This window comes from Pongo pygmaeus, chromosome 10, assembly GCF_028885625.2.
Source record: "Pongo pygmaeus isolate AG05252 chromosome 10, NHGRI_mPonPyg2-v2.0_pri, whole genome shotgun sequence".
Classification (NCBI taxonomy): domain Eukaryota; kingdom Metazoa; phylum Chordata; class Mammalia; order Primates; family Hominidae; genus Pongo; species Pongo pygmaeus.
The window spans coordinates 80949935-80977322 of record NC_072383.2 but is presented as its reverse complement, the minus strand read 5'-3'; the positions used below and the strand labels follow the sequence as shown (position 1 = coordinate 80977322).

Below are 27388 nucleotides of genomic sequence, written 5' to 3'. Positions count from 1 at the left end.
TGTACTCCAGCCTGGGCAACAGAGCGAGACTCTGTCTCAAAAAAAGAAAATATATATGTATTTATATATATACACATATACATATACATATATGCATTATGTGTGTGTATATATATATACACACACACATATATATAGACACACACACACACACACACATATATATATTCAAGATAAAAGATGGTGGTCACCTGAGCCATGATGCCAACAGTGATAGTGGTAAAAAGTGGCCAAGCTCTGGATGTATTTTTACAAACAGAGCAGAGAGGATCTGCTGATGGAATGGATGTCAGCTGTGAAGTGAAAAGAGGAGGTCAGCTGTGAAGGGAAAAGAGGAGGCAGGGATGACCTTCGGAATTCTCGGCCAGAGCTGCTGGGGAAATGGAGATGCTATCAACTGAGATGGTAAAGCCTGCAAGTAAAGCAGTTGACTGGGCTATGAGTGGGGTGGGGTGTTTCAGGAATTCAGTGTTTGATGTCTGAAAGAACTTATCATGGTAGTGGTCAGCTGTACATTTATTTAGCTAATAATATTTTGGAGTGCCTAAATTCTGCAGCACTTCCTAAGTATTAGGATGGACACCTGAAAATGTTGGAAACCAAGGAAATGTTTAATAATTGTTTTACTTAGTGAATGGAAAAATAAAGAAATGATCAAACATTCTAACTATGTACCAAAATATCTTATTTAGAATCATAACTGTTGGCAAAAATACCAGCTAATGCTGGAAAATACCTAAGCGTTACAAAACGTTTTCACTTATTCTGACTGACTTCTACTTATACCCTAGCATCTGAGTACTTGCCCTCTCCTTTTTGCAGTGTAATAAAATTTGGCTGGGTACTTGGCTTCCCAGAATAAAGATAACATTTCCCAGCCTTCCTTGTAGGTAGGTGTGCCCAGTGGTCTGTGAACAAGCATGGTGTGTGCAATTTCTGCAATATGCTCTAAGATTGGGTACACCCACCATTTGCCCTTTCTCCCTCTCTTCCTGTCAGCTGAAGTGCTGATGTGATAATGAGCCATCTTGGACCATAAGGACAGGGTGACACCACTGAGATGGCAAGGGAATAAAAGAGAAAGAGCTTGGATCCTGAAAACTCATGGCGCCATCTTATCAGCTCTGTGTTTGCACATACTTAGATTGTTACACGAAAGAATAAAGCTTCTATCTTACTTAAGCCACTTTTGTCTTGGCTTTTTGTAACAGCAGCTTAGCCTGAAACTTAATAAATTTAATAAACCCTCAGAACAACACTGTGATGCAAATAATATGCCAAGAATTTTTTTCAATTCCCTATATGTTTTAAACAGCAGAAAAATTGGCAACATAGCCTCATTCCATATCCTTACATCTACCAGTGCAGAAAAACTAACTGATAAGTATTCTGCTAAAACTAATTGTAACAATTTTTACAAGATTTGGGTCCAGGCATTCAATAAACTGTGAAGTACTCACCACCTAGGAAAAGTCACATGGTAATGATTTTTCACAGAGAATTGAGAAATTACATGCTATGCAGTAGCTCAACTTTAATGCTTCAACTTCCCATTAAAATCCCTGCAATTTATTAAACAGTGTAAGTACCAGCAATTAGTTCCTTCAAGAAATGTGTAGTTGCTCACTGAATTCTTGACTTAATTTGTGCTCATCAGACAAGCATGCCAAAGTAGCTTTTGGAGTATCCAGGTCTTTATATATATATATACACCTATTAGTAGGCCATTTTCATATTCTGGAACAGTTTTACACCTTCCTTAATCCTGATATAGAATTGTGTTGGAAAGAGTAGAAAAATGCCAGTTCAAATGCTATATAAGCAAACATAATTTAAAGAATAAAAATAGGCCAGGTGTGGTGGCTCACACCTGTAATCCTAGCATTTTAGGAGGCCGAGGCAGGCAGATCACCTAAGGTCAGGAGTTGAGACCAGCCGGGCTAACGTGGTGAAACCCCATCTCTACTAAAAATACAAAAATTAGCCAGGTGTGGTGGCAGGCGCCTGTAATCTCAGTGCCTCTGGAGTCTGGGGCAGGAGAATTGCTTGAACCCAGGAGGTGGAGGTTGCAGTGAGTTGAGATCATGCCATTGCACTCCAGCCTGGGCGACAGAGCAAGACCCGGTCTCAAAAAAGAATAACAATGGCTTATGAAGAACAAGACTCTTTAGTACTATTTACTATGATATATTTCTGCACTAAAAATTTACATCTATTTTTATATAATTGTCCTCTAGCTTCCAATACATTTAATTGCCTAAACTAGAGTCATCCATTGTCATAGCTTTTGACTTTTTTATTTTAAAGGAAACTACTTTCTACTCTATTGATTCTGAGATTTGCTCAAGTCATTTTCTAAATCAAAAGCAATCATGAATGGTATAATCAAAACTCTCATTATGTAGTGAAAAGTGTGTTTCTCTAAGTGACTTAAGAACTCAAGTAAAAACTTGCTAACTGCTTGGCAACACTCAGATAATTCAGCCTCTGCATAGCCAAAGGTGACTCATACCTGAATGTGTACACACTGACATCTAGAGACATACTTTCAGGATTCAGAGCCAGTGAGATCTCCAAATCTTTTAAAGGTTTCAATGAAAGTCTTGTATTTCCTCAGATGATGCTTGGAAAATAGAAGAGCTGAAGTATACTTAAGTGGGATAGCCTAACTTTTATTATATGATAAAAGAGCTGTCCCTATCAGTATTTTAAAATGTGAAAACCAAGCTCTTTTCTAAATTCCTGGAATAGTCAATATTGTTTACACAACAGGAGCTCTAATTCTTCTGGACAAACATAGTCAGAAACACAGGAAAATATTTTCTTACTCCAAGTAAGGAATATTGGATATGTCTCTAAATTGGTTATATGGCATATCTCTTTAAAAAAATAAAAAGAATGAAAGATACAGGTACTGCATAAAAGGACTTCTTCCTCCTTAATACTGTGTTTTAAGACAAGAAGCAAAGATATAAAGAGGCTGAAAGTGTAAACTATCCAGACAAAAGCATAAAATAAAAGATTACCTTTAGCTGGGTTTACTTTTATCCCTGATCTATACAGCATTTCCTCATTCTGCCAGTCTCCATTCCTGATCGCTGTCTTGAGTCCATAAAAAACAATTAGTGTAGCTGTAGCATAAAAAATCAAGCTCTTGAGGAACCGCTTTTGGACTTTGACATAAAGGGCTCTAGCACCCACTGTAATCAGTAGGCAGAAGCCCATACTAGGAATATATAATACTCGCTCTGCAATTACAAAGCCGACATAGAAAAACAGGTTTGTAGCAGGAACAAAGGGTATGATTAACAAAGATAAAGACAGAACAACAATGTTCTCCGTAGAAGGAAGCTGGGTTCTCTGTGATACATCGTTTTTAATGCCATTTTCTACTTTGCATGCAAAGCTGGACTTAGTCTCTGAGTTCTGGTACTCCACATCTGAAAGGCAGCTATGTCCATTTGCATTTTGCTTGCCATTTGTTACAGTTTTCCCATTGCATTCTCTGTCTACGCTCGGGCTCTTCAAACTATAGTAGGCAAGGAGGAGGAGTCCAGTATAGAAGGCCACAGTGTGTAGGTTTCTCCAGTCACAAACTGTTTTGAGCAGAGGCACAGCATCCATTGACCAATCAAAACTGAGGGTATCTGGACATAGCAACAGCCAGAGGTTCTTGGTTGGCAAGTAGAAGAAGGTGAGCGTGCGGGTGAGGAGGCTGTCCGAATCAGCAGCGGGGTTGTCTGAGTTGGAAAAGCTTGGTGGTTTGTTTCCCATCCAGTATAACCGGGCACCCAAAAGGGAGGACCCCCAGAAAATTAACAAACTAATGCTGAGGCAAAGCGACAAGTTCTTCCTCTGAAACCAAAAGAGAGAAGGGAAAAATTAAGATTATTTTCAGTACAGCATGGGAACACTTAACACTTAGAGATAAAATACATTTTTAAATGGACCGTTAAAAACACAGCATGATGTCTCCAAAACATGACTCCATGTCCATCACCTTTCAAGCATGCCTAGAGAAATTTTAATCTCCAAAAAAACCTGAATGTGGAATCGTAGTTTGTATATATTTTTTAATTATCTTATTTTTTCTCTCTAAAATACCAATAATCAAAGCTTCAATTTCGTGACCTCTACAAAGTAGGTTCAATATATTTATTTCCCTCTCAGAATTCATGTCGGGTCACAAGGGGACCACAATGTACAGTACTTAGCACTCTGCATAAGATAAAGGCACCTAATAACTGTTGTCTTTCATTTTATCGTAGTTTAGATTTTGAAGAAAAACAAAAAGCAGTCATGTCAAAAAATATGTAGTATGGCAGGACTCTTGTGCTTGTCTCTAAGGGAGTAAAGGCATGCAGCTATGTCTAAGCCAGTCCCCATTTCGTTGTCTTAAAGAGTTCCGTCCTTGCAGAATTTATAAACCAGGCTTTAATCTGCTGCCCCATATTGTCGCTGCTATCAGTGACATCCGACATTCAAAAACACTCCTCATGAATCCCAAATTTTTCATGTTGATGACAGCTTTTAAAAATAAAATTACTTTAGGCCGGGCACAGTGGCTCACCCCTTGTAATCCCAGAACTTTGGGAGGCTGAGGTGGGTGGATCACTTGAGGCCAGGAGTTCGAAACCAGTCTGGCAAATGTGGTGAAACCCCATCTCCCCATCTCTACTAAAAAAAAAAAAAAATTGCCGGACATGGTGGTGTGCACCTGTAGTCCCAGCTACTCAGGAGGCTGAGGCAGGAGCACAGCTTGAACCTAGGAGAAAGACGTTGCAGTGAGCTGAGACTGCACCACTGCACTCCAGCCTGGGCAACAGAGTGAGACTCTGACTCAAATAAAAAATAAAATAAAATGACTTCTTCAATAATGAACTAACTTATTTCAAGAGAATGACAAAAAATTGTGAGGAGGGTCAAAGGACATCATGTTAATGTTCATTTTCTGGCAAAGTCCTTCTCCCCCAGCAAGAAACTTAGGTGACATCTAAAAATCTTAGTCCTAAAGAGGCAGAGTGGGGAGGGTTAAAATGGGCACCATATCCCAACCTTAATGGTTCAATGGTAAAGCCATTCTTTACAGCAAGCATCCTGGCGTTGTACAGAATTGTCTTACTCAATGACATTCAGAAGGGGGTTTAGAACCTTACAAAGGATACACCAAATATTTAGTTTTAAAAACAACCCACAAAGGGCAATATACCTTAAGCATATACAACTTCTATGAAAACAATGTCTACGTATTGTATACAACTGCCACACTGGACTCTGCTCCTCAGACTCCTCCTCCACACCAACCCTGATTGCTGGAAGCCACAGAACTAATTATGAATACTCTTTTCCACTCTACCTTCAACCTAATGATCCTCAACAAGGTTCATGATTTTAAACGTCCTTAACGTACGCTAATGACTGTAGCTTCACCCTCCCTCACCTCCATAGGCAATTATTCAGTTGCCTACTGGGCATATTCACTTAGGTACCTCAAACTCTAAATACCCAAAATAGAACTCCTGACTTCATACTTCCCCAACGGAAATAAAACAGTTCCTCCTCCAATCATCGTCACCATCAGGAATAGTAATAGTATGTAACCAGTTTCTTCTTCATAGCCTCTTTCCTTCCCTCCACATTCCACTCATCATCAAGTCTTCACAACTTTCATGTCCAAATATATCCTGAATCTGTCCTTTTTCTCTCCATCTCTTCTGTCATCACTAGTCCCAAGTACCAACACTGAGATTCCTACAATAATCTCCTCCTAACTGGTGACCCTGTCCTTCTTAACACAAATTATTTATTCCCTAATTTTAAACTCAGATCTTACTTTTAAGATCTTAGAAGTTTTTATATCTCTAACAAAACAAAAAGTTTGTAATTCATTTAAGGTTCCCTTCTCACTTTTTGGTGATATGTCCATTTTTACATTTCAAAAGTATGAAAGTTTTTTTTTTTTTTTAAATCTAAAAGGGGGTAATTCTGAGTATAAAATAAGAGAAGCAAAAGAATAGGTGGTTAGAAGTTAAACATGTAAAATAAGGAAAATGAGAAACAGCAACCAGATGGAAATTAGACAATTTTAAGAGGTGGAATTATTCATTAATATCAGATACAGTAGTGCCAAATTCACAGCATTAACTTGTTTTAAAAACATCCTTGTCAAATGTTGGATTAAGATTAATTCAAGTAGGCCAGACGCGGTGGCTCACACCTGTAATTCCAGCACTTTGGGGGGCCGAGGCGGGCGGATCACGAGATCATGAGATCGAGACCATCCTGGCCAACATGGTGAAACCCCGTCTCTACTAAAAATACAAGAATTAGTTGGGCATGGTGGCGTGTGCCTGTAGTCCCAGCTATTTGGGAGGCTGAGGCAGGAGAATCGCTTGAACCTGGGAGGCAGAGGTTGCAGTGAGCCGAGATCGCGCCACTGCACTCCAGCCTGGGCGACAGAGCGAGATTCCGACTCAAAAAAAAAAAAAAAGATTAATTCACGTAATGCTGTATGGAATTTTTAATAGTAGAGGGAGAAATATCACATTCTGCCTCACCAATCTAACTTTTTTCTTTTCTTTTTCTTTTCTTTTTTTTTTTTTTTTTTTTTGAGATAGAGTCTTGCTCTGTCGCTAGGCTGAAGTGCAGTGGTGTGATCTCGGCTCACTGTAACCTCTGCCTCCCAGGTTCAAGCGATCCTCCTCAGCTTCGTGAGTAGCTGGGACTACAGGCGCATGCCACCATGCCCAGCTAATTTTTTGTGTTTTTAGTAGAGACGGGGTTGCACCATGTTGGCCAGGATGGTCTCGATCTCTTGACCTTGTGATCCGCCTGCCTCAGCCTCCCAAAGTGCTGAGATTACAGGTGTGAGCCACCATGACCGGCCCACCAATCTAACTTTTAAACTGGCGAAATACTTCAAAGCCTCATTATCATCTAAGAATAACTTTTGCAAACCATTCCATTGTTTCTCTGAAATTCTACCCAGCAATAATTCTAAAATTTCTTGATTTTAGAAAAAAAAAACCACAGAACCATGCTTAAGAACTTGTAATAACTTGATCGATCAATCACATAATTGCGTACTCTTAGATTATACAAGTGAGAAACACCATTTGGCAAAGATAAAGGAGACAAGATATCATGGATAAAGAAGACTGATCTTGAAAGACAACTGAATTCTGAATTTGTACCAAAAGCCCATTTTTAAAATGTGCCTAAGACCATTCTATTACAATATCTTGTGGTGGAAGTGATCGGGGATGTAGAGAGGGAGAGAGAAAGCATTACAAGAACAGCTGTAATCAGGCAAGAAGAGATGCCGAGGGACAGGAGAGCCACACAAAGGAGGAAACATGGTCAGATTTCTTTGCTAGTCATTAAACTCCAGAAGTAGTTAGCCTTAACAATGATGTAATTGTATTTTATTTCTAAAGACAGAAATGTCATAACAAGGCAAAACTACTTTATTCTTTAATTTTTCATAGAAGTATCTCTAATAATTTGTTATATCTTAATAATTATCAAAATAAAATTGAGATTCCAGATGCGGTCATATTATTGCATTTATTATGCTAAAAAGAAAATTTAAATACAATGGACTATAAAGATATGAATAATGAAAACTATTCAATGTTAAATATTATATGTCTAAGTATTGAGAAAATGAAAATGACATAAAAACAAGAAAACATAAGTAATAAAATGCTAACAAACATTAATTTATGTATTACTTCACATTTAAAGTATCTTCATGTATAATCCCTCATTTGAACAACTGACAGTCAACTAAGATCAAAAGATACTACGGTTCTGAAGTGAAATGCTTTCACATACTTATTCTAGCTTAATGGTGAGTTCTGTAAGGACGAAATAAATGACTCACTCTTTTATTTATTTTTGAGACAGGGTCTTGCTCTCTCACCCAGGCTGGAGTGCAGCGGTACAATCACGGCTCACTGCAGCCTCAACCTCTTGGGCTCAAGCAATCCTCCCACCTCAGCCTCTCGAATAGCTGAGACCACAGGTGTGTGCATGTGTATTTTTTTGTAGATGGTGTTTTGCTATGTTACCCAGGCTGATGAGTGACACTCTTAAAGGGAAACTAAACCAATAGATAAAGCTGATTTTAAAATGTTTAAAGTAGAAGAGTTTCTAAAGTGTTGTGATTTGCTATGACTTTTAAAGTATCAGTCAAAACACATGTTCACCTATGTAACAAACCTGTACAACCTGCACATGTACCCAGGAACTTAAAATAAAAATTTAAAAAAGTATAAGCCAAAGTATGAAACTGCAATTTTCAAGTGTCTCTGATGCTTTCTCATAAAATTTTATTAAAAATTATCAACTAGGCTGGGCGTGGTGGCTCACACCTGTAATCCCAGCACTTTGGGAGGCTGAGGCAGGCGGGTCACCTGAGGTCAGGAGCTCGAGACCAGCCTGACTAACATGGAGAAACCCTGTCTCTACTAAAAATACAAAATTAGCCAGACATGGTGGCGCATGCCTGTAATCCCAGCTACTCAGAAGGCTGAGGCAGCAGAATCGCTTGAACCCAGGAGGCAGAGGTTGCAGTGAGCCGAGGCCCCGTCATTGCACTCCAGCCTGGGCACCGAGAGCCAAACTTCGTCTCAAAAAAAATCAACTATATAAATGAGCTTCTGATAAAAAAACAAATCTCTCTTCAAATCCAATTTTTAATAAAACATCTCAACTGTTCTTATGGAGATGGCCTTAAAACAAGATAAAAGAAAGCATGGAAATGGTTTTCATTTCTAATTTAGTCCCTATGCTATGGTTTATGGATTAAATCAAATTAGCAAATTTTTACTGAGCTACTACTAGGAGTCAGAGTCAAGTGACCCTACAATTTACCTTAGCATTTCTGTATCCGCAGCTTGGTGTATCAAACTGACCTAACACTTGTATTTCTCAGATGCAAGTATAGATAACGCATGAATCTCCTTGCAAGCTAAAACTAGCAAAAATTCATACAAAGAAAATAAGACTTCAAAGTGTGGGATATTTAAACATTAGTTAAGTACAATCTTTGATAGGGAGCATTAGAAAAGGATTGCAATTTAGTAGCTAAAACAATTAGTTCATTCAACTTATTAAGGTTGCAGACACTCTTCTATACACTGGATATGAACTTCTCATAAAAAAAAGAGAGACCCTGTGTGTTCTTGGAGCTTCACACATTCTACTACTCTGTCCAGAAAACCACTTTAACAGAAGAGTTATAACGGCTTAAAGGATAGTTTTCAAACTTAAAGGTCCATCATTATCAATTATGAGCTTTAGAAAAACTAATGCCCCAGTCCAAGTAAAATCTCATAGGTGATTCTAATGCAGCCAAAGTTGAGGGTCACTGCATACTTGTACAACTCTAATTCTTAGTACTGATATTAAAAATGTTGTTGGACTCTTGTTTCACAAAGTTTTAAGGTATATTTGCCTCACTGTAAACAAGTAAATCATAACAAAACATAAATAATACTCCTTCTCAGGCTCTGGGACAAATTGAATTCTTAGTACAATAAGAGTATCACAAAGGCCAGACTACAAAGGAGTTTAGAACCCAAAGTTAAAATATTCAAGTACTGCTGCAACATGCAGAAGATAGGATTTGTTCCCAGAATATTAGGGGAAAAAATTTCTTAAATATGAGCCACCAAAGGCAAAAAACCCAATAGAAAAAAAAATGAATTAATAATATAGCCAGGAAATTCAGAGAAAAGACAAATAACCATAAAGATCTGAAAAGATACTCAATCTCATGAGTTAATGCCAGTTAAGATTAAAGTGAAACGAATATAAGTTAAATAAAGTGCAAAACTAAAGAGATACACTTCACAGATACTGTTCTGGAACAGGTAGACTCATACATTGTTGGGGAAATATAAATTGTACAGTTGTGAAGACAAAAGTACACAATAAAATTAATAGTTTGTATCATGTATGACTTGGAAATCTGTAGTTAGTTACTTACATTCTAACAAAACCTCTAAGATCTAAATACAAGGATACTTAGCATTGTTTATAAAAGAAAAAACAGAAATAGATACAAATTTCAATATGGTAATAAAAAAATCATAGTATATCCATATGTCTGAATCCATATGGCAAATAAAAGAAATAAATTACATACATTACAAAGAGAGATAAATGTTTATATATATGCATAAATATCAACATAATATTATGTAGCAGTGAACCAAATCATTCTATAACAGCATGACTGGTGAAAAATCATGTTGCAAAATATGCATGCTACAGAATCATAAAGTTCATTCAGAAAAATACTACCTTATTTGTGAAAAATATTTTTCACAAATGCTTACATATGTATGAAAGGCCTTTTATTTTTTATTTAAGTCTAGAAGTATTTATACCAAACATGAGACAAGGAAACCTCTAGTGTAGGGAGATGAGTACATGAATAACAGAAAAGATGGCTTCAAATCTGTGTGTGGCTCCCCTTTATTTGAAAAGCTTATTTGAAAAAACTAAAAGGTTTGACAACTTGACATACCTAAACTTACACTGACTGGATTTTAAAAATATGTAATTAATATATTAACAAATCTAAATTTTGGTTATAGGCAAGTAGATAACTGATGTGTTATTTCCTACACTTTTTTTTTTTTTTTGGAGACTCTGTCGCCCAGGCTGGAGTGCAATGGTACGATCTTGGCTCACTGCAGCCTCTGCCTCCCACATTCAAGTGATTCTCCTGCCTCGGCCTCTCGAGTAGCTGGGATTACAGACGTGTGCCACCACGCCTGGCTAATTTTTGTATTTTTAGTAGAGACCGGGTTTCACCATGTTGGTCAGGCTGGTCTCGAACTCCTGAACTTGTGATCTGCCCGCCTCAGCCTCCCAAAGTTCTGGGATTACAGGTGTGAGCCACCGTGCATGACCAATTCCTACAGTTTTCTATATTTGTTATTTATTGAAGCTATTATTTTATAATTGTTTCTCAAGATTAAAAATATTTTCCATGCTCTAGTATACTTATCTTACGATTGTTACCTTAATTGTATGAGAACATCTCTTAAATTCAATGGAAAATAATATAAAAACAAAATGCACAGCAGTGGGATATACAATATCAAAACACTCTCTTCTAGAGCTAAGCTACAACTGACACATCTCTCCCAAGAGGGTAACACAGAGTCTGACATTTGTAGGAATTCAAATAAATGATTCTTAAACTAAGTCTGACCCTCAAACTTTTAAAAGTCAGTTTCTATCTTTCTCTCACACATTTTATACCATTATGCTAAGTCCTAGCTCCCAATATCCCACACAAAGGCTCATAAGTCAACAGAATTGGCTGTGCACAGTAGTAGCCTGTAGTCCCAACTACTCAGGAGGCTGAGGTAGAAAGATGCCCTGAGCCCAAGAGTTCAAGATCAGCCTTGGCAACATAGCGAGACCTCATCTCTTAAAAAAAAAAAGGTCAAAAGTATTCCACACAACTCCGAGTCACCATTTTCAAGCAGTTTGTTGTCACCACATACAGAAACTTGACCTTTTCACCTTTATGTCATCAAATGTTTTCTGCCTGTTTCCCTCTCTCCATGAAAAGCACACATTAAAGTAGTAGCATATGTTCTGGAGGAACATTTTCCTAACTACAACTTTGTTGTAAAAGTAGAAATATAAATGGGAAAATTACTGCATCCGTACAAACAAAAAATTTACAGATACATTTCACACCAGTATGGACAGGGTTTCTTCATGTTTTAATTCACCTAATTGTTCACAAAACATTATAGGTCTGCCTTACGAAAGTGTAATTTTTTAATTTTATTTTATTATTTTATTATTTTTTTTTGGAGACAGAGTTTCGCTCTTGTTACCCAGGCTGGAATGCAATGGCGCGATTTCGGCTCACTGCAACCTCCGCCTCCTGGGATTAAGCAATTCTCCTAGCTCAGCCTCCTGAGTAGGTGGAATTACAGGCATGCGCCACCACGCCAGGCTAATTTTGTATTTTTAGTAGAGACGGAGTTTCTCCATGTTGGTCAGGCTGGTCTCGAACTCCCAACCTCAGGTGATCTGCCCGCCTCAGCCTCCCAAAGTGCTGGGACTACAGGCATGAGCCACCACATCTGGCCGAAAGTCTAATTTTTAAGATGTTCGAATATGTTCATTTTTAAAGTTATTTAACATAAAAAAGGAAATCAGCTCTAATCCCCACTTTTCTGATAAACAAAAATAGATATTTCTAATTATAAAATTTTTAGAGGGTTTTTCCTGAAACTGCCATACATAGAAAATCATAGAATTAAAGTCAGCCAATATGAGATTCCTGGTTGATGACTTAGTTTTTTGACACACTAATGGAATGAAAGTATATAACTATAGCTTAATGAGTGAATAATGTGAAATTTATCAGAAAACATCAAAATCGTCCCCACATATCACCTGAAATATGAGGGAGAAGCCAATGAGAAGACTCTGCCATATTAGTTAGTGGTGATACCTCTACAGAAGCCCTGTGGTGAATTATTCCCTTCTATGGGGGTCTTTGACTAAATAAATAAAAATAAGAGTGAAGTAAAATTCAACTATAACAGCTCCCCTATTATGAAAGAAAAACTGTCATTAATAATAGCAGCTTCAATATTGTCTTCTGATCTCAGATTTTCTGGGACATAAATGAAACTGAAAAGGAATATTTTAGTCTCAATGAAAGAAAAATGTAAACATCCTGCTGCAGAATATTAAAGCCATCATGAGACCTACATTTTGGCAAACTAACGAGAATAAATTACTTAAGCATAAGGCTCATTTAATTCCAAATTAAGCCCTTGTTAATGATAGTAGTTGTAATAATAAAGTAGATAAAAATCAGTTTCTGAAAGTTATAAGACAGAGAAAAGGCTATCCAGACATAACAAAAATCTAGCACCTTCTATTTTGTATTCACCATCCATCACTTTTCTTATGTCAGTAAAATAGGATTTCTCTTAGCTCTCCTCCTTCCCAAAATAGTTATCACTGGATACTCCCCTCAAAGGCATAATTTCTGAACATGTGACAAGAAGGAATGCATGGCTGAAAGTATGGTTAGGAATTGTTTCTAGAACATAGCCATGTGATTCATCAAAGTTTCATCATAATCAAGTTGTCATAGTTGTTCTGTTTCCCTTTAAAAGAAAAATGGGTTTCCTTATTAATGATCATCCTGTCTACAAGATTAGAAACATTTGTTTTTTCCCCCACACCAACTAACAGACAAGATTAAAGAGTTTTATAATGTTTGGTATTTCAAAAGATATTAAGAGAGGTTCAATGAGTGGGCATATCCAGACTTTGTGAGGAAAAAATGTAAAGATTAAGGGGCATAAAAAAGTATGTTAAGATATTCAGTATTTCGGATTATAAGGAGTTCTTTTGTTCACTTAAACCCATAGTACACCATCATGTTTCCCACTGAGTTTAAGCATCCGTCAGAAAGCATTAGTACATCTCCAGCTAAACATATAACAGCTTAAGATGATCATCTAGTCTCTCATGTAATCATACTTGAAACATATTTTCCTGAATTTTACTTAAATTTTTTTGTATTTATTCCTTCAATGGTTGTTATCATTTTCCAATAAAGTGTATCAGGGCTCCTTGGATAAATGGATTGATTTTAGGACTGGAACAGAAAATATACAAGATGAGCTTAAAGCAACTTGTAGTGCCAGAAAGGGAGAAAGTGCTCAAAACACACGTGAAAGTATACTGATACAGATATGTCCAAGTGTGAAAGAGACACAGGAACCCACTTAAAGAGCTCCCAATGGCCAAAGCTGGAAGAATCTGAGCATCAAAAAAAGTAAAGTGGTAGTGGATTATAACCCAAAGTATAAAATAAATATTCACGAGTCCATATTGATAAGTGATACAAAAAATAAATAAATGAGAGAAGAAACAAATCTTCTTTGCAGAAGAATTCCAAATAACTTATATATATTCTCCAACCTCAAAAAAGGGGAGCATAATTCCCATTCCTTGGATGCGGTCTGTGCATAGTGACTTCCTTCCAAAAGGCACAGTATGAACTGGGTGGGTGGGAAGATGTGGGGAGAAAGTAACTTTACCGTGGAGAAACCTGAAAAACACTATCACTGGCAGGTGATGAAGGTCAACTTTATAGCAGTAAGTTGTGTTGACAGTATGTACCCTTGTTATGATGTGATGAAAATGTTATTTTACATCTATGTTCTTCCTCTCAAAACCCATATACCCAGCCAGGAGCAATGGCTCACACCTGTAATCTCAGCACTTTAAGAGGCAAAGGTGGGAGGAATCACTCAAAGCCAAAAGTTCAGGACCCGCTTGGGCAACATAATAAAATACTATCTCTACAGAAAAAAAAAAAAAAAATAGCCAGACATGGTGGCATACACCTGTATTCCCGGCTACTCAGGAGGCTGAGGTAGGAGGATTGCTTGAGCCCAGGAAATCAAGACTACAGTGAGCTCTGATTAGCCACTGCACTCAAACGTGGGTGACAGAGTGTCTCTGTCTCAAAAACAAACAAACAAAAACTTAAGAAAATTAGAAAAAAAAAAAAACTAAAAAAAGAAAATAAAAAAATAAAAAAGACGTATTCCCAGATTAATCATTTAAACAAAAATCAGACAAATTCCAATGGAAAGACATACTGCTAAATATATAATTGGGAATCCTCAAAACTGTCAAAGTCATCAAAAACAAAGTCTGGCTGGGCATGGTAGCTCAGGCCTGCAATCCCAGCACTTTGGGACGCCAAGATGGGAGGATTACTTGAGTTCAGGGGTTCGAGACCACCCTGGGCAACAAAGTAAGAGCCCATCTCTACAAAAAAAAAAGTACAAAAATCAGCCAGGTTTGGTGGCTTGTGCTTGTAGTCCCAGCTACAAGAGAGGCTGAGGAAGGAGGATTGCTTGAGTCTGGGAGGTTGAGGCTGCTGTGAGCCATGATTGTGCAACTGCACTCCTGTGTGGGTAACAGAGCTAGACCCTGTCTCAATCAGAAAATAAACAAAAAAAGCCTGAAAAACTGTCACACGCAAGAGTCTAAGGAGACATGACAAATAAATGTGCCATCCCAGCTGACATCATGGAACTGAAAAATGACATTAGGTAAAAACTAAAAAAATCTGAATAAACTATTGATATAATAATGTATCAGCTCTGGGTCATTAATTACAACAAATGCACAATACTAATGCAGGATGCTAATAATAGGGGAAACTGGGTGTATGGAAACTTTGCCTTACTTTCTGAATTTTTATATGAACCTAAAACTGTTCTAAAAAATAAATTTTTAAATGGTTGTTACTACAGTAGAATAAAAGCTCTTAGAAACCAAATGAAATTAAATGTAGATGAGCTTTGATAGATCAATAGCTGAAAACCGCTAGCAAAGAAAAATTAACAACTGAAAATTAAGACCAACATAAGTGCCTTGCTACCTTCTAAATTAATCAAAAAAGTCTGAATACACAATGAAGTAAAATTCAGGATAACTCAACATAGTCACTTACATGTATTGCACGAAAGGACACATTGATTTCAAATCCTATTTGGTTTTTGTCTGACACTCTATAGCGTTTGTAGTATATTAGAAACCCCTAAATGGGAAGCAAGTATCAAGGAAGGATGCCTCTAAATCCATTGCTATGGTGTTTTGGTTGGCATGGTGACCCATTCTTCCTCATTAAACTAACATGGGGAAATCAAGCAGTGAGCAATTTCTTGCGTACCCATGGCAAGCCCCTTCTAGAGCTAACTATTAGAAACTGAAGTACCCAAAGAGTTCAATTAGTGGAACTTCAAGGGGTGTGCCATAGCCCCTAACCCATTACACTAAAAACAAGCCCCTGAATGCCAGCCTTCAGAGTAATCTTGTTTAGCTTAGAATGAGAGGTTTAACACTTCCCACCAGGCAGTGCGCTATGGTCAAATCAGGTTAGCCACAAAACAATCCAGCCTTTATGAAGAAAATATGTGAAGAAAATATCCTTTGTGACCTGAGAAACAACAACAAAAAAAGTTTTAAACAAAAGTAAAGAAGATACTTCTCTTGACTATGAAAACACTTTGTTTTTTATTAAACTCCTTTCCCTGTTCTTTAAGAAGACCACTAATGGGAGGAGAAGTAAAATTAAGTGAGCTCAAAATTAACTGAATTTAGAAAAGGAACTTTCTTTTATCAATCTTGCCCCAATTGGCCAAATACATTGCAAATGCATTTCCTGCGCCAATGGATTAAACTGCAACATTCTTTAAACTGTGTGGCTTTAGTGCGACAAACCAGCCATTATGAGATGCGTTCCAGTCTCATTAATGAGTTAAGCATGTGAGCCCAGCATTTTGGAAACATAAAGAGACATTATAATGAGACTTCACTCAGTGGGGAGGCTAAGATACAGCCGCCTTCTCTCAAAGATATCATAATAGACAGCTATTTAATGAGTGTGGGAGTTTTTCTATGAAAACACAAAAGACACCAGCAAGAAAAAGAAGATTTTATATTATATATACAAATAGAACTTAATAAACATACATGCCTTATAGATGTTCATTAATAAGCATATAATTTCAATGCTTAATGTTGTTATATGGAAATATACTCCAACTCTATAATTACGCTATGTCTTCTACTGAATTTAAATAGTAAATTCAATGTGAAATGGACAAATTATTATTTACTGTTTCTCACAGGTAAAAATGCAGCCATTTATCTGGGCATAACTCACATACACTGTCTTTTTCCTCAGAATGCCACACTGATTCAGAAAATGCTCATTTGCTTGACTGGGCAACTGAGGCCGACTATAAGTTTTTTTTTTTTGAGTCCAAGTTTCATTCTGTCACCCAGTCTGGAGTGCACTGACGTGATCTTAGCTCATTGCAACCTCCGCCTCCCGGGTTCAAGCAATTCTCCTGCCTCAGCCTCCTAAGTAGCTGGGATCACAGGCACGCACCACCACGCCCAGCTAATTTTTGTACTTTTAGTAGAGACGGGGTTTCACGATGTTGATCAGGCTGGTCTCGAACTCCTGACCTTGTGATCTGCCCACCTCAGCCTCCCAAAGTGCTGGGATTACTTGCATGAGCCACCGCACGCATCCTAGACTATAGTTTTTAAACTAAAGTTTTCACATAGGAAAGCATCCATCAGTTTCATAATTCTTTCAATATCCAGTGATTTTAAACTATTCAGCAATTTCCAGACAACACTGTGGCACTTACTTGGGCTTCGTAACTATTAGTAATTCAGAGCAAAACCAAGCAGAATTGGAATCCTTAAAAGGCAGCTGAGTTGAACATTCTGGGTTTACTAAGCAAGCAAGAGGGTCATCCTCTTCCCCTCACTCCCACGTGAAAGAAAACAGTATAAGCGAAAGGCCATTATAAATTTTCAGATACATCAGAGTAACAGATCGAGTTATGGTTAGCAGAATTATAGAAGAAACAACTCTAATCCCAAATCTTTCTTGGTTTGTACTATTTAGTTTGCTCCCTTTAATACAGAAAGAAATGTGAGAAGGGGTAAAGTACTGATATCAACAGTACCCGAAGGCTAGTTATTTGAAAACATCTTAAAAACAAAAATTGAGTCTGGGGATGGGTAACATGGGAAAAGGTGAAAAATATAATCTAAGTTTTCACAAAGAGTCATTTTTCAGACCTATGTATCTTATTACTCTGACAGTTAATATCTTCTTGAAAAGTAAAATAGTAAGCTTAGAAACAATACTTGTTATAAATAAATGGAATAACTTTGCTAAAAGCACCAATTAACATTGGTACAATAAAATAAGCGTTTCTTAAATGCACACTTTATTAGTTGGAATTAATCATCAAAAGTGTGACTTTCAAATTATACTAACTTTACAGTAATAAGCTAGTGGAGTATTTCATGTTATGTTGACATGGAAATTATTAACGTGGCTGTGAAGTGGCAATCCATTAGATGTTTGGGAACGAAGGAAAATATTAAGAAGTTTTTCAATTCATTCAGGTTCTATTCTGATAACTCTCCAAAAACGTCTTCTTGCCAAAAGCAACTTGAAAATATGCAATTTTTGAGGCCTGTAGGTGGTGACCAATCTAAATAGATGAAATCTTTGTGTAATTGTAATCGCTCTAATTTATTTCTTTCCCTCTTTTAATGTGAAATTTGAAATTAAATTTTGATCATATACTGACTTTCAAAATCATGAATGGAAATTACGATGTCGGAAAGTTAATACACAAATTCACGGTAAGATTTTGAAACAGAAAAGTACTCAAACTATGAAACCCATATAATCATTGCAGTATTCATTCTCCATTTGAATAAGACTTCAACACAACCCAAAAGTTTGATCTTACTTCAAGTCAGTTAAAACAGAATTTTACATTTACTAAATACCCATTTTGATGGCCATTAAAACACTCCCCATTAATCTTTTAAAGCATGCCTAGCCTTTGTAGCTATCATTATAGTACTATCTTTTAAATTATTTCAGGTTGAGTTAAAATCTCGTATTTTTTTCATTAAGATGCATATCTTTGAGTTTTAGCATTATCAATAAAACAAACTCCAGAGTTAAATAAGATTTACTATAAAAATCTCTCATGAGTCTTCAAAACACACTTGGATAATTCTTTCAGCCTGATATAGCTCCAATTAGCACTAATCATTGCCATGCCCTAATTATTTAAAATTAAATAAACTGAACTTACACGTGCAAACATTTTGCAATTCACCCTGCATCCACTTCTCTTTTCATGTTAACTCATAAGATTAGACAACTTGTTTTAATAGATTATTATCATTGGATTAGGTCCAAAAAGCATTCTTCTAATGGGAATTCTGTCTGCTTTAACAGTTGTAGTTTAGTGAACTCTCCCTAACTGAACTGTCGATCATTTTTTGACTGGCTCAGGGCCCTTGGAACCCTGCAGGGAGACAAGCAAAAAGTTTTTGCCAGGTGCATGTCTGGCACTCAGTAAATTCAGATTAAGCAAAGGGGAGTAAGAAGTGGAAGGGATCGGTTAACTGACTGGAATCTCCGGCTTCTTACTCCCTACTTAAACAGGCCCTCGTTCAAATGCACTGGCTGTCTTTGTCCCCTTGTATGGCGCCCTGCTAGGCACATTCAGTGCAACGGTGAACTCCAGCAACATTCAGAAGTGCAGAAAACATATGCAACTTCATGCCATGGGCCAGTCAAACCTTAATAAAAGCAAAGGATAAAAAGTCTTAACATTGTGCTATAAATGTTGACTACCAGATAGTAATAAAAATTACAGGATGTACTAGAGGCTTTATTTAGCTTCTAACTCAAACATTACCTTTTAAGTAATATCAGGAAATTCCACTCTTGAATAGGTTTCTGTAATAACTCCTAAATGAAACACACCAGAAATTTTACAGTAAGGATCATATTTCTTAATAAATCCAGTTTTGTTCTATTCTGAACCGTATCTCAAATCAATCCATGTGTCTTGCTCCTTCAACAATCTAAACAAATGCAGGTCATCCAAATGATATATTAAGTTCCATTATATCTTTCTGTGAGAGACCAGATATTATGAGGAAAGAAGGCTGTGTATAATTGCCTAATGAATTTAAACACCTGTTACATGACTTTATTCCTCCCAGATGAAGTCCCGGCATCTAGTAAGGAGAACAGTGCCTAGAAAACATTCTGTTCTATTATTATATCTCACTTTGGGATGTGATGTGGAGAAAATGGTTTATTAGTGGCAACACTAATTATGAATGTTTATTAAACATTTTACAGAGTGCCTTACATGTATTATCTCAAGTAGCCCTTTCTAAAACATTGTGATGTTTGTAAACTTTGTGAATTCGTGTTTTACAAAAAAGCAGGTAGAATTCAGAAAAGCTAGGTTGTTACTCAGAATCTCATCACCCAATGGGTAGAAAAATTAGGACTCAAAAGCTATGTCTTTTGATTATAAGTCCAGGGTTCTATGCTGTAAACCTGCGGTCCCCAAATCCTGGGCCATGAACCGGTCCTGCTCCATGGCCTGTTAGGAACTGAGCCACACAGCAGGAGGTGAGCGGTGAGCAGGCATTACCACCTGAGTTCCGCCTCCTGTCAGATAAGGAGCAGCATTAGATTCTCACAGGAGCTGGAACCGTATTGTGAATTGCACACGCAAGGGATCTAGGTTGTGTGCTCCTTATGCGAATCTAATGCCTGATGATTTAAGGTGGAACAGTTTCATCTGGAAACTATCACCACCCAGTCCGTGGAAAAATTGTCTTCCACGAAACCGGCCAAAAAGGTTGGGGACCACTGCTGTAAACCACACTAAACCCTACAATACCCACTTCATACCCACCAAGTCCAAGTTCTTCAACAGGCCTCTGTTCATCAAATTGCTCTCACTCTGACTTCAAGGTGATTAACTGATATAAGAGACAATTAACTCCTACTGGAAAAGTTCATACAGCCACAGATTGGTCAATGCTAGCAGACAAAGAGGTCAAAAATTTGTATCTATAAAATCCAGAACATTGGAGAACATCTCCTCAATGTTTATTTTGCAGTGAGGAAATTGATGTCTATATGTGTTGGAAGTGTTCACCAAGAGACAGCGACTCAATCACAGCTAGGACTAGAAATTCCATCTTTCTTTGTGCTCATGGAATAGCACTTTGTTCATTTGTTTCTAATTTTTCATTATCTATTTATTTATTTTTAGAGACAGGGCCTTGCTATGTTACCCAGACTGGCTTTGAACTCCTGGGCTCAAGAGATCCTCCTCCTTCAGCCTCCCGAGTAACTGGGACTATAAGAACATGGCACCGCACCTGGCTCATTCATTTATATTTTTAATTACTACTTTTCTTCAAGAATCTATGATAATTCTCTAAAGCAAGAACATTTAGATTCCAATGTCCTCAGCTGGGTATTCAAAACGGTCCAAAATCTGGCCCATCTTTACTACCTAAACTTCAAATTTCCCTAAATTACATTGGTATCTTTACTGTTTCAAAATGCCCTCGTGGTACTGCCCCCTTTATCATTCTATTTGTAAACCAAATTCCCATCCATCCACCTATTATTGCCACAATTTTAAATGTTCTTTACCTCCAGCCTAAGTTCTATTTTTTCTGCAAGACTTGCAACAACAATTCAGTTTCTCCAGGTTACATTAATCCCTGCTTTCTCAAAGCTCACCAATCTCATAACTTGTATCACGTATGAAAGATATCAACTACTGTAAAGGTCAAATCTGAAGTTGTTGAGGCCCAAAGTGACACTAAGCATACAATCTTAATCTTATTATCTCACACTTACAGAAGTGAGTTTCACTGCTCCCACAAGAATACCAGCTCTGAAAGGGCAAGGATTTATCTATGTTTTGTTCACTGACTTACTATCCATAGCAACTAGACCAGCACCTGGCACAGAAGAGACACATCATGTCATATGGGTGAATGGGTACATGAATGATTGAGCAAATGACTGAATGAATGAACAAAAGAACAATGAACCAAGAGAACAGGCTGGGGGCAATTTTAGATACACCAGAATCTTAATACGTTGATCAAATAGCCCAATCTCATCTGTGTACTTACACAAAACAATATAGAATCTTAAAATATCTACTTCACTTCCTGGGGTCTTTAGGAGGTAAGCTGAAGTGTTAGGATAACTTGTAAACAAAGGGGTTACTGATATGAGAGACAGGGTATTCCTGAAACAGCAACTGTCAGTAACTTGGAAAGGATGCAATTGTGGGATTTGAGAAACTCCTACATAATCGCATAGAAATCTGTGACTTAAGAATGTGGTTTCCGAGAGAAAGTTATTTTTAATCTAATTTTTAAATATCTCTCAAGAATCCAGCCACTTCCTAGTTTACTGTTGTAGTAAATAACAAAATTTAACTTTGATCAACACAAAAATGGACTAATATATCTTTGCAATGTTACACAACAGTATTACAGTATTCACTTTCATTACAGTTTCTCTAATGAATTTTGATATTTAAAAAAAAAAATAGTAACCACAGGTACAGCCAAACATATGATCTTTATGACGTATTTTTAAATTAGCCAATTTGGAGAGAAGGAAAGCATTCTTAAAATAGATAAAAATTTGAAAAGGCTCACATTAACTGAGCAATGTTGGGCACTTAGAGATGTCTATGTATTAATGCATTTAATCATCAGAATACTGTAGATATGAGATGTGGACACTGGGGAAACGAAGAGGTAAAATGAGGATTCCCAGGTCATACTGCTATTAAAGCAGCAGGCATTATACTGCCTCATAGAGGCAGCCTGATCAAGAAAAAGAAGTAAATATTACAAATCGTTGCAAAAAACAAAACAAAATGAAAAATACCTGAAATAACCTTGAAAAACGTCAATTATAAAGTTATATTTAAAAAGACTAATTAAACAATACTTATTAGAATGTATTTATGGAATATTTAGGATTTAAGATTTTGGCCTGATGAGTTTAAAAAACAGGGAAAAAATGTCAAATTCACATTGAGCTTTTCAGATTTCATTACCCAGCATTTTCTTAATTCTGAACCAATAAATCCAATGGTATTCAACCACCCTAAGTGTTCTTCATTTGGATGGAAAAAACACGGCCCATTTTCAGAGAGACATGAAGAGAGATATTAACATCATGAAACTTTCTATTATCTCTCAGCTGAAGTATGTCACAACCACCAATGCACTTCTCACCAAGACTTAAAACAAAACAAAACACAGAACTCACTGCCAAAGTCAATTACTTCATATCCACCTGGAAGGTAAACACTGTGAGAAACACACTACCACCCTATCAACACCACTACCACCACCACCATTACTAATACCACCACCTCCACCACCACCACCACCACCACCACCACCACCACCATTACTAATACCACCACCTCCACCACCACCACCACCACCACCACCACCACCATTAGGAATACTAGTCACCACCACCACCACCATTAGGAATACTAATCACCACCACCACCACCATTAGCAATACCAACACCACCACCAACAACTCTGGTCAAGAAAAAAGATACTAAACTGCTACAAGATTTACTGCTCAGTTTTCTTTCTTTCTTTTTTATTTTTTTATTAGTGTGAGCTCTCCTTCATGATAGAAGTGCTTAACTTTTATACTAAGAGCAATAAATAAATCTGCTCAATATATCTAAATAATTTGGTGGGGAAAAAAGAGGATTAAAAAAATTCAAGTGCCCTAACACTACAAGCTAAATTTTAACTGCAGATATATTTTTACAGCTGCTGTGAACTTCTAGAGGTGGTTATTCTTGGAAATCACCTTCTGCTTACTTGGGCTTCCTTTATGGGGTAATTGTTACCAAAGTTTACTTTGTCTGATTATTTTGAATGAATTCAGTATCCAGAGAATAGCCATAATGCTAAATTCTGACTTAGCTCATTTTCAAAATTTTAGGGTAAAGGAGTTTCACTGACACAAAGTGGGATCAAAGATACCCGCTCAATGTGCTCACTAGTACTTGATACAATATGGAGTAGGAAAAATGAGTAAAGGTCTTGCACGCTCAGGCTCAGCCTGGGCAAATCATACTGCTCTAAGTATTTGTTTCCTCAGCTGTAAAAGTTTTATATATATATATATATATATATACACACACACACATATATGATTTAATTTAATAATTTTTAAAGTAAAAGATTAATATCCTCATGACAGAAGAGTTAGAGTCAGATAAAAGTAAAAATGAACATAAAAGTCCTTTGTAAAATGCATGCAACTTGTATGAAATAGAATGATTCACATTACTACAAATATATTGCCCTAAACATAATCTCTTTGGAGAGCGTGAATTACTCACACATATGAGTTTAGCAAGTAAGTTATTAGAAAGATCAGGAGTCAGCAAACTACAGCCCAGAACACATAACCATACTCTTTGTCTGCAGTATAAACAGCAGAGCTAAGTAACTGTAGTAAACTCCATATGGCCCTCACAGCAAAAAACATTGACTATCTGGCCTTTATGGAGAAAGTATCAGACCTCTGAGCTTGAGGATCAAGCAGGGCACTTAATAATATTTTTTTAGGTTTTCTTTTAATTTCTCCATAATTAAAAAAATTAATTTCAAATTATTGTCAAATTAATTTCAGTATTTAAAAAACATTATTTTTCTTGCATGGAACAATGAATCAGAGTCCATTTCTAATTATATGCATAAAATGATTATACAGGTAATGTAAAAATGGCATAATTCCCTATTTTATTCTATATTTGTTAAGAATTAGAAAGTGGGATTGACTCATGAAAGGCTCCATTTTAGATAATCAAGTATTAACTGTATTTAAGTTTAAAAGATAATGGAAAAGATAACTTCATGATAAAAGGGAGAAAAGGGGATATTATTTTACATGTAAATAGATTCTTCTGAAAGGTGAAACACAAAACATATAGCCCAGTACAGTTTGCAATAAATTACCTGGCCTTCAAAAAAACATAAGCACTTTGGAACTTAATCTTTTGTTCTTAGAAATGAGTGAAAAACATAATATCTGCACAAGAAACCCATCTTTCCAATCAGATTATTTCAAAGAGAGGAAATTATGATTTTACCCAAAAACAGCTTAGCGGTAAAATTATTTTTTAAATTATGATTCAAGTAGAATGCAATTTGGTCCTGAAGCATCCTCAGAAATGCCCACATTAGGAAAATCTCCTGGAGAGGTTAAATGAGTTGTTCACAATTACACAACTAGGTAGTGGCAAAACCTGTGTGAGAACTCAGGCCTCCTGATTAGAACTGCAGGGTTTATGCCATTATGCCATATGGCCATACTTTTCACAGCATGTTCCCTTTATCTACGAAATCACAACTTCTCTCAAATGTCTAACATTTTTCAGAGGCTTTCACTTAATTAATCTAGAAAAAGGCTGCCAGCTGGACGCAAAGGTGCAGGTTCAAACAACTTTTATATAAATCTGATGTAAATCAGCAAATGTCTTAATAGCATATTAAATTTTTATAGAATCGTTCTCCCATAATTAACTTTATGTGATTGCTCTTTTAAAGTTGTTCAGTAGTGAATTTGCCTCTAGGAAGCAATAAGCTGGGCATATTTTAGGATGGCCATTTATTTAAAGGGATAAAAAAATTCCAAATTCATTCCCTGCTTTAAATGTTTGGTTTGTCTGAAAATGATTCCTTTTTCAAATAGGTAACAGAATGGAAACTGGGTTTACCCCAAATTTTACAGTCACCTTTATAATTTGATATAACTCCCCATCAAAGCTAAAAACAAGACAATTTTATATTTTAAATACAACCTAATTCCTGCTGCATATGTAAGACATTTGTAAAACATCACTTCGGCAAGTAAATGGGAAAGAAAAAGAAGCACCCAGATTCATATTTATACTGTAAACCACTGTTACTCAGAAATCAAGGGCTGTATGTACCAAACACACAGCCAAGAAAGCAATCAAATGCTAATGTAAGACTATTACTCCAGAAAATTGCAATTATGTAGGGACCTACAATTTATCATAGTTTTGAAAAAACAAATTAAGAATCCAACCATTCTGACCCATACACAACCCCAAAGAAGATATCCTGATTACTCAAACTTCAGTGCCAATTTGTTAAACAGTAAATAGACAGCTAAGCGGACTAAAGGCACAAGTGAAAAAACAGGGGCTTCACAAGACTTTAACCAGGTTTACTGACCCACATGGTTCGAGGTCAAAACTTTTCACTACAGATCCTGTTAAACTTGGAAAGTTAAACACACACACACACACACACACACACACACACACACACTACATCTTTGAAAGAGGGCCAAAATCCCTATCCTTAATTCCATTCCAAAATATAAAATTAAGATTGATAGTGATAGTTAAAAGTTCTTTGAATACACTCAAAATCAATACACTGCATTCTTTAAATGAGTCAATTTTATGATATGTGAATTACATCTCAATAAAAGCATTAAAAACTAAAAGCCTGACCTGAACTGACATGAGGCAATTTATAGTTTTTATTTATTCCAGTTACTGTAAATATTCATATATTTTCCTGCAGAAATACTAAGTGTTTCTTATTGTGAAGCGTTGCCATGTTGGGAGTGTTATTTAATGCAGGGTTCATGCACTTTGTCTTTGAATAGTAATTTTTTTAAAAATCAAAACCATACCTGACTGGCCTCATGGTTTTGGATATTGAATCAGGGAACATGTAGGCCTTTTTTGTATAAATAGAGGAAAGCTCAGATATCAAAAGTCTTTATGATCTTTACAACCCACACAAGAGAGTCTCCACAATTTAGGACACCATTAGACACATGGACACTCCTGGACATCAAAATATTGCTAATTAGTCTAAGCAATTTTGTATTTTTTATGAAATTTGCAGGAAAAAATTTTGTCTGAATTACAAGGAGCCTCTGTAATGCAGACTCATTATTTCCCGTATAAAGCAATGGGGGAAATATTTTCCTGTATTAGCAATGCACTGCCTGTCAAGAACACATAAATAATATGGTTGATTAGCAATGATGCAGCAGTATGAAATTCAGAAACAAATCAAATGCTTCAATGTCAATTGAATCTGAATTAATTCTTGCTTGCATGCTTTTGAGAAACAACACGCAGAGTAGGTGAAATGCATAGGCACATAAGAGGCAAACTCAGTCAAGACCAACCTCCAGGGTATATGCACAAAGCCTCTCCTTTAAGTCTGTTAAATGTAGGGCAAGGCTACAGTAGAAATGATAGGCCCCTGCAGGCCACTGTGATGTTCAAGCTCAGAATACCAAGATCTCAATGCCTGTTTCCCTTCTGGGACAGACGCATGCCAAAGAAAGACTGTCCAGTCCCTGGTCTCAGGGAGGCTTCCAAACCAGTTAGAGACTAGACAAACTCACACATCCATCAGCATCACTCATCTAATATTCTAATTATCTGGCTATTTTTTACTTTGAAACTCAAGTCTTACTGCATACTAGGCAACTGCGGGGTGTGTCGGCGGGGGGGGGTTTGTTCAACCTTTTTGTAATATGGAGTAAAAATAATGAATGCACATATTATCTGGAGAATGGTTACCACACAAATGTAAATCCTGAGAGAGCAGGTGTTTGTCTATTTTCTTCACTACTTTATCCTCAACATCTAGATCAGTACTTAGAAAATAGTACATATGTATTAATAAATAAATATGAATATAACAAATTTCTCCTCACGAGCGGCATTGAGGAGAAAAAAAATGGACACCGACTCTAAACCTAAATGAAATGCACAAGCATGAAATGGTCTTAAAACACACACACACACACACACACACACACACACACAGATGAGCAGAGCTACTTAGACACCACTACTTT

The 27388-nt window shown here is 36.7% G+C and overlaps 1 protein-coding gene across 4 annotated transcripts in view; it reads right to left on the bottom strand.

The window, feature by feature from the left end:
* Positions 1-27388, bottom strand: part of TMTC2 (transmembrane O-mannosyltransferase targeting cadherins 2) — a 458517-nt gene that overhangs the window by 244573 nt on the left and 186556 nt on the right. For all 4 annotated transcript variants that reach the window (XM_054443193.2, XM_063646526.1, XM_063646525.1 and 1 more), the window contains one exon: positions 3027-3855. In XM_054443193.2, coding sequence (XP_054299168.1) covers positions 3027-3855 — 829 coding nt within the window. The remainder of the gene's footprint in view (positions 1-3026; positions 3856-27388) is intronic.